General features: G+C 18.1%; 4 protein-coding genes and 1 pseudogene across 4 annotated transcripts, besides 1 other annotated feature; 2 read left to right on the top strand and 3 right to left on the bottom strand.

The window, feature by feature from the left end:
• Positions 1-74: 74 nt before the first annotated feature.
• On the bottom strand, positions 75-1655 carry PADL01_1221300 (conserved Plasmodium protein, unknown function; the record flags this gene model as incomplete). The annotated part of the gene is made up of 4 exons (XM_028683171.1): positions 75-263; positions 501-750; positions 834-1185; positions 1427-1655. The coding sequence occupies 4 exons, from the start codon at positions 1653-1655 to the stop codon at positions 75-77; spliced, it is 1020 nt and encodes a 339-aa protein (XP_028539375.1).
• An 875-nt stretch (positions 1656-2530) lies between these two features.
• Positions 2531-3562, top strand: PADL01_1221200 (ribosome biogenesis protein TSR3, putative; the record flags this gene model as incomplete). The annotated part of the gene is made up of 1 exon (XM_028683169.1): positions 2531-3562. One exon carries the CDS (start codon positions 2531-2533, stop codon positions 3560-3562), a length of 1032 nt encoding a protein of 343 aa, XP_028539374.1.
• Positions 3563-3835: 273 nt separating this feature from the next.
• Positions 3836-5395, bottom strand: PADL01_1221100 (debranching enzyme-associated ribonuclease, putative; the record flags this gene model as incomplete). The annotated part of the gene is made up of 1 exon (XM_028683168.1): positions 3836-5395. The coding sequence occupies one exon, from the start codon at positions 5393-5395 to the stop codon at positions 3836-3838; it is 1560 nt and encodes a 519-aa protein (XP_028539373.1).
• Positions 5396-6104: 709 nt separating this feature from the next.
• Positions 6105-14848, bottom strand: PADL01_1221000 (cell cycle associated protein, putative; the record flags this gene model as incomplete). Its single annotated transcript, XM_028683167.1, has 5 exons — positions 6105-6143; positions 6307-6410; positions 6524-6875; positions 7027-14428; positions 14508-14848. The coding sequence occupies 5 exons, from the start codon at positions 14846-14848 to the stop codon at positions 6105-6107; spliced, it is 8238 nt and encodes a 2745-aa protein (XP_028539372.1).
• An 896-nt stretch (positions 14849-15744) lies between these two features.
• On the top strand, positions 15745-17204 carry PADL01_1220950 (annotated as a pseudogene).
• Positions 15745-17204: a sequence feature (conserved Plasmodium protein, unknown function, pseudogene).
• Positions 17205-17553: the final 349 nt, after the last annotated feature.

Genomic DNA, 17553 nt, shown 5'->3' with positions numbered 1-17553 from the left:
ATATAAATAATATAATAAAAAAAATATAATAAAAAAAATTACATAAAAATTCTAAATAAATAATTTTTTATCTTTTAGGTATTTTCATCTACATTTAACACATCGTTGAAATCCATATAATCATTATTATATTCTTCATTTTCTTCTTCTTCTTCTTCATTTTCATCATTATTAACAAAATATATTAAAGATGCTATATATAGCTGTGTATTAATGAAAAGTGATAGGACGTTTTCCTTTTTTATAAAATTTGGTATATTAAACTATTAAGAAAAAAAAGAAAGAATATAATATAATAATAATAATAATGTGAAAATAAAATCATTGTATGAATTATTATTAACATTATATACAATACAATTGTTTAAGAAATCAAAATATTAATTATCATATAAATCATTAAAAAGATAATTATTTTTTTTACAATCTTAATAATATATATATATATATATGTATGTATGTATTTATTGTTTTTTTTGTTTTTTTTTTTTTTTTTATACCTTGAAGTATTCCCAAAATAATCCATTACACACAAAACCTATTGAAGAGTGTATTACTATCGGTACGGCTGTTAAAAGTAAGGTGCTTATTTTCATTTTTCTCTTTTCATCTTTTTTGAATGTTAAAAAATGTGAGGTCAGTAACATATTAACAACAACTGAAAATAATCCCATTTTTGATAAAAAAAAACCGATTGCTGTAACGGGTAGCATTAATGTACTTATGTTAAAAATATCTAAAGCGCTTTTCCTACACACATAAAAAAAACATATATATATATATAATGTATATATGTTGTGAACAGTTTATAGCATATATTCATTCATTAGTACCATTTAAATATCCTTAGAAAGGTATATTTCTTACTATATAATTCATCATTTAATTTTTTTAGGATGTGCTCTTTAAATTTTTCTTCAATATTTGAATTTTTTATATAATTAATAGACAATTCGCTTGTGTATTCATCTTTCCCAAATATGTTGTATTTTTGTTTTTGTTTAAAATCATATAAATTTTTTTGAATAAGTTTTTGTGTAATGAAAAAAAAGGTATCCTTATATTTTAATTTGCTCTTAATATCAGTAACTGTATCTATATATTCTTCATGGGCTTTTGATAATAGTTTGTAGTCATTAGTATCATTTACTCCTATTCTTGTTAAATATTCCTTTTCTTCTTTATCTATATAATAAAAGAAGGGTAAATATTACAACTATATGTATATATGTCTAGTAGTGTTTTACAAAGGCACTTTATAGATGTATAAATAAATACATACATACATATATATATATATATATAATAAATATATGTATATTTTTGTATTTATTTCATATATATAGTGTACACATTGTACTTGTTAAAATTTATATATATAAATATTTTATATATTATATATTTTCTTCTGTTTAGTGTTATTTACTTAATTTAAATTTATCGGTATCCTTATTAAACAAATTTGAAAAAAAAGAAAAAAGTTTGTTTTCAATTTGACTATATTTTATATGTTGAAACCTATGGATATAATTAACTGAATGGATATTTTTTACATAATTTTGGTGATACTTATTTTTGGATAATATTTTGTAATTTAAATGAAAACATTGATATATTTTTATTAGTATAAAGTATAGAAAAACTCTTAATAACATTTTCTTTTTCTTATTTTTCTCGTTTTCCAAATATTTGTAAACAATATATTTGTGTAAAAAAAAAAAAACACAAAAGAAAAAAGGAAGGAGAAAAAATTTTTAAATATCCTTATGGGTTATTTCCTCATTATTTTGATTATATACATTTATATATTATTTTTAATTTTTTTTTTTTTTTCTTATTTCTAAATAAGAATATGAATATTTTTCTATAATATATTATATTTTAAAAGAATACCATATTATAAAAATAAATATATATATGTGACAAATAAATATTTTGGTTCTTTTATATGTTACATTTATATTATATATATATATATATATATATATATATATATTAATATATGTATATTTATATTTATATATATATTATAATATATTATATATATTTTTATTACAAATAAATTTGTTTATATAATATGGTTTTTTTAATTTTGATAATATATTTTTATTTTCATATTTTATTGCATTTTTCTTTTTATTATATTTTTTTTTTATTTTAGATATGATATATTTTTAAGCCCAAACCTGCAACACTCCTAAGGAAGGATTGTGATTTTTTTTTTTACATTTAATCATATTTTTATTTTTGTTTGATGATCTTATTTGATAATTAAAATTAAAATTTTTTTTTTTTTTTTTTTTTTTTTTTGTTTGGTTTATAATTAAATAATTAATATTTATATATTTAACATCATGTTAAAAGGATAATTTGAATAATTAAATAAAATATATATATATGTATGTTATTGTAATATTTTTAATTGTGAATGATGATGTAATTAAGTGAGAAATTAAATAATATAATTAATATAAATACAAATATTATATATATATATATATATATATATTATTATAATATTTTTTCTTTTATGAATAAAATTAAAATGAAGAATAACTATATAGAAAGAAAGAAATATTCAATTCATAATTTGGTTAAATTAATTAATGAAAAGAAAAATATAGAAAATGGAAAAAAGAATGAATTAACATCAGAAGGGACAACTAAAAAAAAAAATGTATCTATTGAAAGTAATGATGTACATATAAATTCCAAAAAAAACAAAAACAAAAACAAAAACAAAAACAAAAACAAAAACAAAAACAAAAACAAAAACAAAAACAAAAACAAAAACAAAAACAAAAACAAAACGGATAAAAAAAATGGACATATAAAAAATGAAGATTTTGTAAGTAGTTCCTCAGATGATGAAAATGAATATACAAATAATGAAAAAGATATCGTAAATGATCAAGATGAATTATCAATAAATGATGAGAATAAATTATGTAATGATCATGAAATAATAAATAATGGTTCATCTGATGATAATGAAATTAAATTATTTATGTTTGATTATAAAGAATGTCAAAATAAAAAATGTTCTTGTAAGAAATTATATCGTTTCAAAAAAATTAAGAAAGTTCAAATGAATAAAAAATTTAAAGGTATAGTTTTAACACCTTTTTGTGAAAAATATTTTTCTATAGATGATAAATATACTATTGAAAATTATGGTTTATCTGTAGTTGATTGTTCATGGAAATCTATTGATTTATTAAAAAGAATAAAATTTTCTAATCAGAGAAAATTACCTTATATTATTGCTGTAAATAGTATAAATTATGGAAAGCCATATAAACTTTCTTGTTTGGAATCTTTAGCTTTCTGTCTTTATGTTTGTAATTATAATAAACAATGTAATGATATCTTAAATATCTATAAATGGAGTGTTAATTTTACTAATTTAAACAAAGAATTGTTAGATTCATATAAATTATGTAACACACATGAGGAAATAAAAAATGCTGAAGAAGAATTTATACAAAAATATCTACATGAAAAAGAACAAAACAAAAAAATTGATGAGTATAAAATTATATATGAAGATGACTACATATAAAAAGTATTAAAAGGAACAAACACATGAATATATATAAATATATATATATAAAGATATATATATAAAGATATATATATAAATATATATATATAAAGATATATATATAAAGATATATATATAAAGATATATATATAAAGATATATTTATATTTATATATTTATTTACACAAATGAATATATATTCTTTTATCCATTTAATTTATTATTATTATTTTATTATTTTTTTTTTTTTTATTTTTTATTTTATTTTTATTTTTTTTTGTGGTTTACCCGTTTACATATAATTTGTCCAGTCATATTTTTCATACCCCTTTTTAAACTCTTCCACCGAATTAACATAATGTTGGAAATTTTTAAAATATTTATAAAGTCTATCTTTCTTAAACAAGTCAGCAAAAATACATCTACACATATTAATATAATCATAATTATTTTCAATAACTTGTATATATGTATCAACAAGTGAGAAGTTGACAGATACGTAAGGAATATTTTTTGGTATGACATTATAAGGTGCATATTTACTATCACTTATTATTAATTGTTTGTTTTCTCTATATAATGAATTAATTTCTTCCATATTTTTTTTGAAATAAATTTTTGCTTTCTCTAATAAGTCCATTGGAATCACATAACAATTTATATATGTATGTTTAGTTTTTCTCATAGATATAAGTTCAATACTTGGATTAAAGCAATTATTAAATTCAATAAAAATACATGTTTGATTATTTACTTCTAACATAGCAATTAATGATTTCATATGATTTCTCATATCTTGAATAACATCAAAAGTAGTATTAGTAAAACTAGTAGTATGTTCAATTGGTGAAATAAAAAGTTGATCCTTCAAAAATATATTCTTATAATTATAATAACATATATATGATTTATTGCTAATACTAATTATATTTAATTTATTTAATTTTTCAAATGAATTGGAATCAATACAATACTTACAATCAACTAAATTTTTATTTAATGAATTTTTTAATATCATTTGATTTTTTCTCTCATTAATTATTTTTTCTAATTTATTTTTTAAATTGGATGTACAATGAGTATCACATTCTTCCTTATTATTTCCATATTGTTCAATATTACACAATGATTGTATATCCTTTTTTTGTTTTTCATCATAGTTATAATTTTCTGAAGATGAATTATAACTTTTTTTATATATTGTATTTGAATCACGTTCATCATAATAATTATCATTATGAAAATCATTATGAATATTATTATTATTATTATTATTATCATATGAATTATCACTGTCATTATAGAAATCATTTTTTTCTTTTGTTTGTTTTTTTTTTTTTCTTATCTCATCTTTTTCATTTTCTTTACTTGAATGTTTCTTTTTTTTTTTTTGTTCTTTATCATATGAAACATATTTACCATCACTATCATATTTATACTTTTTGTAATCTTTATCATACTTGGATTCTTTATATTTCTCATGTTTCCTCTTTGTATAATTTTCATATTTTCTTTTCTTTTTATCTTTATCTTCATCCTGCTTACTATAGGACGAGGAACTATCTGAAGAAGAGCTTTTTTTTTTGTTTTTTTTTTCGTTTTTTTTTTCGTTTTTTTTTTCTTCTTTTCTATGTTTTTTCTTAAGTAAATAATTTGTATATTTTTTGTCGTAACTTTCTTTATCATTCATTTCTTCCTTTCTTAAATTTTTTATATCAGACACATTGTTGTCACTCAATCCTTTAATTTTGCTTTCTTCTCTTTTCTTCTTATTTTCATTCTTATCATTTTTATTTAAAAAGTTTAAAAAGTTGTTTTTTGCATATTCATAAAATTCATCAACATTACTCATTTTTTTATGTAAATGGAATAAAAACATAAAAAGAAGAAAAGAATTTTTAATATTTTACGAAAACATAATTACTTTAAAAGAGCACACAATTATTATATATATATCATATATATATATATAAATGAGTTGTCATAATAAAGGTATTTTTATTATTTTTATAAATATATACAAATAATATTATATATATATATATAATAATTATACCATTACATAATCATTTTACATATAATGCAGTAATATATTTTATATAATTACAAAAAAAAAAAAAATAAAATAATAATAAATAAAGAAAATTAAATTAAAATATATATAATAATATATATATATATATATATATATACATGTGAAGGTACTATATATTTATATTTCATAGAAGATATAAATCTTCAATTTTCTTAAAAAATTTGTTTTTTTTTTATATTTACAATGAACATATTATCGTATAAACATATTTATTCTTTACCAAAAAAAAAAAAAAAAAAAAAAAAAAAGAAAATTAAGAATTAAAAAAAATATTAAATTAAATAAATAAATAAAAAAAGAAAGAACAAATTTACAGAAAAAAAAAAAAAAAAAAAAAAAAAACTAATCTTTGCATATGATTATGTTTAAAAAATTATATACATATATGTATATATTTATATATCAAAAATGCATATAACTTAAAAAAATTTTCTTTCATGGAGTCTTTTTTTTTGAAAGGTTATATTTAATTCCCTGAATCGCTTGAATTTTGTATTAAGAAATGCTAAAAAAAATAAAAATAAAATATATATATATATTTATAAATTAACAATTGTTTTAAATATACATATATATGTACAGAGCAATACATATAATATACAAAATTATAAGAAATATATTTTTATTTTTATTCTTATTCTTATTATTATTTTAATTTATTTTCCTACATTTATGTAAGGATCATCGTTTGATTTAATCCATTTGCTGGATTCCTTTTTGGATTTTTGTAATATTGCCTCTTTAATTTTTTCAGGGAAATCCACAATATCGCCTATATACAAAAAAATAAAAATATATGTAAATATTAAAATATGCATAAACATATACACATATATATATATATATATATATATATATATATATATATATTATTTATATTATTACCCGATGGTGTAACATATTCCAATTTTTGTTTTATCTTAGGTATTTCATATTCTCCCATTGTAACATTCATAATTGAGAGACTATTTTTATTATAACTACATTGAATTCTCTTAACATTAAAATACGATGGTTTAAAATATTTGTACATGTATAATACAGGGTTTAAAACGTTAATATTTTCATGAATTTCTGGTTCTTCAAATTTTATATCGTTTTCTTTTTTTTCAATTTTTGGTTTTCTATTGAAATGGTTGAAAAATACTTTGGGTTCGTTAGCTAGTAATTTTTTTGTATCACCTCCTAAAATTTCCACTGAAGAAAATCCGTATAAGCACAAATTAGACATCAGCACCTAAAAGGGAATTATATATGAAAAATAAATATAAATTAATATATAATATATATATATATATATATATATATATATATATATATATATATATTTATTTATTTATTCATTTATATATTTGTATTATATATTTCTTGTGTGATTATGAGTATACCATAATTTCATCTAAATCACAGCACACATCGATTGCTTCATTTTGCTCCCATATTTCATTATATACAGGCGTAGGTTTGGCAATGTATATCATATTTTTTTTGTTTTTCCTCATATTATTATTATTATTATTATTTATGTTATCCTTTTGGTTGTCATTTTTCGTATTGTTCATTTTAGCCTTCATTCTAAACTTATTAAAAAAATTATTAGTACTTAAAACACTTTTTGTATTATTTTCTTGGTTTTCCTTTTTTTCAATATGAGAAAATTGTCCCCACATAAACATGGTATAATTATTTGTTGTAGTAAGTGTGGTTATAATACACACAAAATTATCTGAACATGCAATTTTATTTACTGTAATATTTGGACATATATTAGTTAATGGATAAATAGATATTTCATCCAGATTAGCTAACTTCTTTTTATTTACTCCTAATATACATTTATAATTATTTCCCCATAAATAAAATGAATTTTTATTAGTTCTTAATGATATATTAAAACTATCTTTACATGTAATATTAAGACATCCTGATATTAAAAAGATTGGTTCATAAATATTATTTTGAAAATATTTTAAATTGATAAAAAAAAAGTTCCCACTTATATATAAATCATTTGATTTGGTTATATAACCACTATGATAAGAAGCACAACTTATATTTTTTATAAGAATATTATTTTTCAAAAAATATTTTATAATTTTAGGATATCTAATAATATGTTTTTCATATTTCTGACCACATTGACCATATGTATTGTTTCCCCATGAGTATACATTTCCATTTTCGGAAAGAGCTAATGTATGTTCAGATCCACAACATATATTAAGAATTTTATTTGTTTCATTAATTAATTTAGTAAATTCAACAATTTTCTTACCTTTATGTGACTTATCAATATTAAAATCATATTCATATTTATTATTATTTGTTATATTTTTACTATTTTTATTATCCTCTTTATCTATTATTTTATAATCAATAATATCATTTATATTTTCGTTGAATTTATCACCAAAATTCTTTTTCGAAATGGTGTACTTTTTTTTATATTGAAACTCTAAATGTTGCAAACTTCTTAGATAATTATTATTTACATTTTTAAATTTTGTTTTATTATTTGATTTTTCATGTTCATATGATTTGTAAATATTATCATATTGATTATTAAAATGTTTATTATTATAAGTATAATTATTATATGTATTATTATTATTGTAAGTGTTATTTATCATATTATTATCAAGATTACTTTTGTGTGTACTAAAAATGCTTGTATTATTATTATCCATGCTTTCCTTATATAAGCTTCCCAAAGTAGTCATTCCATTATCACTATTATTATTACTATTATTATTACTATTATTATCACTATTATTATCATTATTATTATCATTATTATTATCATTATTTATGTTGTCAATCTTTGTATCATCATCTATTGTATCTATATATATATCCCTTTTTATCGGATCTTCTTTTTTTTCATTTATTCGATTAAGTTTATTATTTCCGTCTTCATTGATATTAACTTGATCCCACTTGTAATTGAGAACTTTGGGGGGATCTAAAAATGGAGAACTAGACAAATCGTAATAACCCAACTGTCCACAATCATTAGATCCAATACTATATACATATTTCGTATAAAATTGTTTACTATTTTTATTATATCCATGTGATATCATTTGTTCTGTATTATTATCTTTATTAACGCTTTGATTAATTAAAAGTATAGTATGTGTTTTGCCTACAAATATTTGTATTGTTTCAAAAAGTGGTATATTTAATATAGTATTTTGATAATAATTGGTTGTACATATTTTAAACATTTGTTTCATATGTATCATTTTAAGTATAGCATTTATTTTATATGCCCATGGAAGTAAATAATAATAAGATATATTTTTATATAATTTCAAATTAAATATAATATTAAATAAATGATTTTTTTTTTGGAATTTTTTAAAATAAAAGAAATACCATTGTTTTAATAAAATATTATATGTCAAAAGTTTCATTGCTTTTTGTTCTTTTAATATATAATAATAATAATTCGGGAAATTTTTTTTATCTAGAAAATAATATTTTGTTTTTTCATATTCACTATTATATATATTCAAAGGGAAATTTTGAAGAATTTTTTTTAATTTATAGAAATTTCTCCACCATAATTGTATAGTAATTACACTTTTTTTTAATTGTTCATACTTTATTCTTTCTATACATGTATGTATATATGATTGTGTAAAATATATTGCGTCTCTTAACATATTATATTGTTTTTTAACAACATATGCTTTATATTTACTTTGTATCTTTACTACTGCTTCAGGTATTTTTAGATGATTTTTAATGAAATTTTTCCTATATATATTTTTTATTAAATAATGATAATTCATTTTTGTTATAACATTTGTGTAGGCCATATATTTTCTTTTAATTGATAGAAAACATATTTTTAAATACATTTTTTTTTCATATTGTACCATACATCTATATCTTCTAAAAGATGATTGAATTAAAGTTGCACATCTGTTTGGTATTAATACTTCATTTAAATTTTTTATCATTTTTATTTGTGTTATATATGTTTTAATAGCTGTACTTATTTTTTCTCTTGCATGTGTTTTTAATATTTCTAATTTCATGGCTTTATATTTCCTTTGTTGTATTATTTTTCTAAACCATGATTGTATATATACACATGCTGCATGTCGAATTAATTTTTTCTCCTTACTCATAAAAGTTTCTTTATAATATTCTAATGTTTCTTTTGTTTCTTCCATGTTTTTATGTTTCAATAAATAACTATAAAATATAATAAATGATGTAAGCAAATTTTTTTTCTTTTCCTTTTTTTGTAATTCATGAAAGAATAAATATTTTCTCATATAATTTTGAATAACAATAATTTTATTTCTATAAGAAAATTTAATTTTCTTATTTTTATAAGATATATAACTATTTTCTATTTTTCTAATAAATGGTGTGATATATTTTAAATATTCATTTTTCATATTTTCCAAAAGAAAATATAAAGACTTTTTTACAAATAAATAATTTTCAAAGTAAATAATATTAGTGGAAATATTAAAATTGTATAATATTAATGTACACATATCTTTCATTTCTTCAACTGATAATTTGTTTAGATATATAAAGTTGGTTGTATCATTATATATATATTTTTTTTTTTTGTTGTTCTTGTTGTTATACATTTTTTCTTTATATATATTAATTGATTGGTTAAATATATTATTGTTTTTATTATTATTTGAAAAATTATCTTTCATATTAGAAGAATTATATATTATATTATTTGTATCCTTTCCTGGTGTATTATATGAATAATTAGGTTTATGATACTTTTCTTCATAATAGTTTAATAGTTTAATTAAGTCGTTTTCCTTACTAACATATGCACAGAATAAAATATATTTTTTAATAAAGCAAATATATGGAATAGCATAATATAAATATTCTTGTTGGTAATTAAATATATTTTTTAAATTAAACATATTAATTACAAAAGTGATATGATCTTTGTTAATTTTTTTTTTGTTTAAATCAGAGAAATTGGTTATATTGTCTGTACGAACTGAATCCATATGTAAAAATAAACTTTTAAAAGATTTTATATTATTATTATGTACAAATGATTTATTTAAAGTTAATGAAAATCGTTTGTATAAATTGCTTTCAGATGTTGTACTTGCGTAATGATCATATGTAGTTGATTCTTTATGTTTTATACAATTTGTTATATATTTAGGAATAAATATATCTTTTTGTTTTTTTTCAGATTCATTTATAACAAGAAAATAAAATTTTTCAAAAGTATTATTTATAATATGTATAAAAAAGTTCATTTCATTATATAATAAATCACTTTTAACACTTTTTAATGGTAATGTATTATTTTCAAAAAATATACTTCTTAAAAATGACATGTCACTATTTTCAATAATTTCAATAATATCTTTAAGTATATATATATCTTTAATATTATCAAATATCATATTATTACATTTGTATTTTATTTGTTTATCATTATAATGTGTAATACTAAAATTATATTTCTTATATTTCATTCTATTTCTTTTCCCATGTATATTTTTTTTTTTTGTAATACCATCATTGGATAAATATGGAAAATATTTCAATAAAATATCGTGCATGAATTTTTCATCATCTAAATGGTATAGCTGTTTATCCAAATCATAATTATACTTACAATTACAATTACAATTACAATTACAATTATATTTACACTTACACATATTATTACTAATATTATCACTATTGTTATTTTTATTATTATTACTATTAATGATATACTTATTGTATACTTCTGTTATGTTTTTTATGGATAAATAAAACAAACTCAATATTTTATAATACTCCCATTTTATTAAAATGTAAGGACTATCTTTTTCTTTATTATATGAATTATTATGAATATCCATAAAGCTCGAAAATTTCGTTGAATATTTTTCTAACATGTGTAAAATCCTATTTTCTCCTAAATAAATATTATTACATAAAACATTCGGAATAGTTTCATCAGTATCATTTTTATAATTCATATTATTATACTGGTTATATTTCTTTCCATAATTTTGAAGAGTACATAATAATGCATCCTCGTAATTATTCTGTTTATTATCTAATGTGGTTATCATATGTATAATACAAGTATCAATATTAAACATAGACATTTTTAAATAATACGAATGTAATAATTCATTATATATATTATTAATTAGTTCACTAAAATGATTTTTTTCTTTATTTTTATAATATTTATTTACATCCTCATTTTTTTCAAATACATTTTGTATTAAACCACCATTACAATAAAGATATAACGAATGATGAATAAGTTCATTTCTAATTACATTATTAAGGTATTCATTTATTTTTTTTACAATCTTTATTTTTAATCTATAAAACATATTGGAACATAAACTCTTCAATTTTATGTTATTATTTAAAATATGAACAAATAAATTTATATCAATATTTAATAAGGAAGATATATATTCTTCTAATATATGACCAGCAAATACTATAAAGTATTTGTTCCCTTTTTTGTCAATTGGTTCTTTATATTTATTATTATCATTTTTGTACATATTAATGGGTTCATTCGTGGAATAATATTTATTACTATTATTATTATTATTACTATTATTATTATTACTATTATTATTACTATTACTATTATTACTATTATTATTATTATTATTATTATTATTATTATTATTATTATTATTATTATTATTATTATTATTACTATTACTATTATTATTATTAGGGTTGTTATTATAATCATTTTTTATATTATCCGAAGCAATTTGTTTGTTAACCCCAACTAAATCATTAACCTGATTCACACTTTTCTTATTTTCATTTTCGATTTTATTGACATCCCTTTGATAATCATCTGGAATATCATTTACCTTTTTACTATTAACATTAACATTTACATTTACATTTACATTGCTTGAACCAGTTGCTTTCAATTTAGCTCCTTGAAAATCATCAATACTGGAATTTTTCTTTTTATTATTTTCCTTTGCCATATCATTATTAAATAATTGTATATTTTCAGTTTCAGATAACGAGCTAAATCCACTACTTAGATAATTATCTTCATTGAAATTAATAAATTGAGGAAGCGAACATTTCCCTCCATTACTTAATGATCCATATTTAGAATTGTTATTATTTTTTTTTTTTCTTAATTTCATATAATCTGATATTTCAATTAATTGTACTTGCAAAATTTTTAAGGTTTCATTTTCATTAATACTTAGGCATTGTTTTATTTTAATATATATATTGATAAAAATGATAGAAAAAATTATTTTATTTATTGAAATAATTTCATCTTGTGAAAATCCAAGATGTGAGAAATTCGAAAATGTTGTCTCCATATCACTTTCATTTAATTCAATTTCATGAGACTCAATATAATTTAAATATATTTTTTTTATATCTAAAGTGTGTAAGTTTAATGGTTTTAAATATGTATGATTACTGTTTAACATGATACTTTGAAGAAGGAAAAAAAATATATATGGAATATTAATAAAGTTATTTTCATTATTATAATCATTTGAATTATTTATATTGTTATATTTGTCATTATATAACAATGCGTTTGAGTTATTAGAATGTTCCTCTTTTTTTTCCCTACTATTTTTTGTTTTTATATTATCATTACTTCTAATATTGTTCTTCTTATTATTTATTTCTTTCATTTTTTGGTCATTTTTCTTCTCATTGTTTTCAATATTATCATTATTATACATATTTGCATTATTCAATAACTCACATAACATATCATTCATTTTTGTGCATATATTTGTTACATTGCAAGTATTATTCAACATAAATGGGAGTACGTTAAAAGATAGCAATTCTTGATTATCAGCAAAATGAATTATAAAATTATAACAATCTTCATTATAAAATAATTTAAGTATATTAATAACTCTTTTATATAAATGATATAAATTTTTTTTTTTTTTTTTTTTGTACTTAATTGAATTATGTATATCTTCTTGTTCTTGGAATTTTTTAATTATATGCTTGAAAGTATATTTATTGATTACACTCTGATTACTATAATTTTCACCATATATAAATAATAATTTATTTTGTTCATTATATGTTTTTAATTTATAGGATCTTTCACTGGTTGTATTTTCAAAACTGTTAGGATATATATTATCATATGTATTATAATTATTCATTTCGATGTGTGAGGAATATATGTTTTCTTTATGATATGATTTATTATCTTCTTTTCCATTAAAAACAGTATTAATATTATAAAGCATATTAAAATTCATTACATTTTTTTTCAACATATTTGTGTTCATTTGAACCAGTTCCTTATTACTTTTAATGAATAAATCCTTTTTAATATCAACTAGCTTTTTTTTTTTTCTTTTTTTTTTTATTTGATTAAAATTAAATTGATTATTGATTGTTATATTATTATGTTTTCTATTAATATAATTTATTGCATTTTTTATTTCATTAGAACTATAATCAGAATTATTTTCTTCCTTTTCATAATCTAAACTTGAGTTTGTTAAATCATCACTATCATTTACTTCTTCATATTCGTCTGTTTTTTCTTGTAATTTCTTTTCCAGACAAAAATCAACAAAGCTATTTATAATATAATTGTTTTTATTGTTTGTCTTAAACAATAATTTATAAAATGCCATAATGTTATCAGTGGGGTTTATAAGTATTAGCATGTTGTTAAAGGTAGTTACATATAAGTTGTCCTTATATCTTTTGATGAGAATATCACACAGATCGGATTCTTCTTTGTATGTGTAATAAATATCGTGGACATTATTCAAATGGTAGCTGCAGGGATAACAAAATAAATAAATAAATAAATAAATATATAAATACATATATATATATATGTGTACGTTCAGTTTACCTTTTTGATATAAATTCTTCCGTATGAAAAATGTCTGATTTTTTCTTTAAGAAATAATCATATTTATTCGGTAAAACATAATTCCCATTTTTTTTTTTGATTTGTTTTGTTTCTTTCTTTTTAATTAAATAATCACCATTAAAATGTAAATCTTTGAGAATACATTGTTTGTTATCTTGTTTGTTTGATTTTAAATGTAGGTCATTTGTTTTTTTTATATTAAAATAATTTATTAGTTTGTTATTATCATCATCACTATTTGTTTCACTTCCACCAGCTCCTATTTCTTTGTCTAGATTTAAAAAATATAATTTCCTATTTAATGAAAATGAATCATCCATTCTGGTAAAATCATTGAGAAGTATAATTAAAAAAAAAAACAAAAAAAAAATAATATATATATATATATATTAAAATATTATGGTAACATTAATTAATTAATATTAAGATATTATCACAATATCATTTATATGTTTCATAAATAAAAACAAAAACAAAAAAAAATTTTAATAAACCCAATATATATAAATATATAAAGATATTTATATTTATTTATTTACTTATTACACGAAAAAAACAGATATATACAAAAAAATAACAAATAAAAATGTACATATTTGAAGTTTAAAAAAAAAAATATATATGTATATATATTTATACAAAACAAGGGTTGCATTTTTAATAAATCATACTAAAAAAAAGAAAATTAAAACAAAAAAATGTAACAAAAAAATAAAAAAATAAAATAAAAAAATAAATAAAAATATAAAAAAATATATTAAATAAAAAATAAACAAGTTATACATATATTATATATATATATTTTGAACAAGGTAATATATTTATTTTAAAATGGGAAATTAAAAATATATATTTTATATATATATATAATTTTACACCACTTATATTTAATTACATATTAAACATTTATATTGAACCATAGTAAGGCTACAAAATTTTATGATTTAATTCCACTTGTTACAATATGGCAATTTATATCCTTTTATATTAAAATGAAGTAAAAAAAAAAAAAAAAAATATTGAATATTACACCATTTTAATAACATTTAAAAAAGAAAAAAATTAAACAAATAAATATATACCCATATTTATATCCATGAAATTACAATGAAAGGTTAATTTATTTCAAACAATGAATATTGTAATTAAGAATAAAACTAAAAAAAAAAAAAATTACAAAACGTAAAAATAAGAAAAAATAAGAAAAAATAAGAAGAAAAAACTTAAAGTTGAATTAATTCAAGTCAATATATATAATATGTTATAATTAATAATAAATAATAATGAGTTAAATAATAAATATATAAAAAATAAAAATAATAGACTCCATAACTCTAAACAATGTAAGTTTTATATTAAATAATATTTCTCTATTATTCTTTTGTAATATTCAAAAATCATTATTTATTACAGATTTTTTATTAAACAATGAAGGGGTATAATATAATTTTAATACAAATGAAGAAATGTATAACTATAGTAGCTTCATAAAAATAATAAAATAAATATAATAATAATATTAAAAATAACAATAGTAGTGTTAAAGTTAAAAAGAAAAAACTATCATTAAATAAAAATGAAGAGATAAAAAATTATACTAGACAAAATTACATAAAGGATATTTTTATATATATTGAAGAAAAACATATGTAATTATGTTTCGTATGAATTATATATGTCAAATTAGCAACATATATCTAGACAGTTATATTGAAATGTTTGAATATTATAATTCCTTTCAATTGATTTTTTTTTTTTTTTTTTTATGTTATAATGTAATTATTTAAATATACACATAAAGACATAAGAGTATTTGTTGTAAATAAAAATAAAGATAAAAATATTATAAATAATAATGTGTATTTATTTAATGAATACATTAAAAATCATGAAACATGGTTTCGTAATAATAAAAAAGTGACAGGGAAAGAAAAAAATGAAGTAAATAAAAAAGAGTGCAAATATAACGGTAAAACATATATCAAATATAATATAATATAATATATGAAGACAATATTAAAAGGTTTTATAAGTATAAAAAAAGAAATTTTAAATTTAATATTAAATAACAAATTTATTCATGAACATTCTTACATTCCCATTAATTTATTTTTAAACAATAATATAAATATTAATAATATATAATTTTAAGTATTAACTAGTAGTATTATATTAAAGATATATTTTTTTTATATGTATACAAATATTATATGATATTTTAATTTATTTAATTCTCATTTCTATTTATGGATATATATAAATTTACTTTCTTTCTTATTAAACATACTGGAAATTCTTAATCAAAAAGATTATGACTATTTAGACAATTCTCTTATAATGTCTCACTTGAATAATGATAAGAAGGAAAAAAACATCATTACCTTATAAGTTCACATATAATAATCATATGATTATTGAAAGGGTGTTCCATATGGATAATAAGAAAGAATATATTTAAAAAAAAAAATTTACAAAAAAATAATAAAGAACAGAACAAAATGATTATTGATTATCCCTTATATAATTATGTATATATTAAAAGTTTATGAAAAAAACAAAAATAAAACATATGAGAAGAAATTGCATTTTCATCGTTTTGTTTTACTATTAAAAATTTGAAGTATTATGCTATTATCTCTTTAAGTGAGATCGAATATTTTTACAAAGTTATAATATTATACATATATATGTATATACCATTTCCATTAGGATATACAAATATTCATATAAACAAGAAAAAGAAAATGATAAATAAAAACAGAGATAATAAAAAATTATTTTGTCTGCATATTTCATTTTTTTAGAAGGCATATTTGATAAATATGCATAATATATATATTCCATATATTGAATTAAATACTAATAATAAGTATACAATTTATAAGCTTAACAAAAAAAAAAAAAAAAAAAAAAAAAAACACATGATAATAATTATGCAATAAAAAACAATAAGTTGTAATAATGGAAAAGATGACAAAAAAAAAATAACCAATGTTTATTTCTTAATAAGGACTTAAAGGTATGG

This window comes from Plasmodium sp. gorilla clade G2, assembly GCF_900097015.1.
Source record: "Plasmodium sp. gorilla clade G2 genome assembly, chromosome: 12".
In the NCBI taxonomy this organism is placed as follows: Eukaryota; Apicomplexa; class Aconoidasida; order Haemosporida; family Plasmodiidae; genus Plasmodium; species Plasmodium adleri (nom. inval.).
The sequence above is the reverse complement of the archived record's forward strand: the minus strand, read 5'-3'. Positions and strand labels throughout refer to the sequence as shown.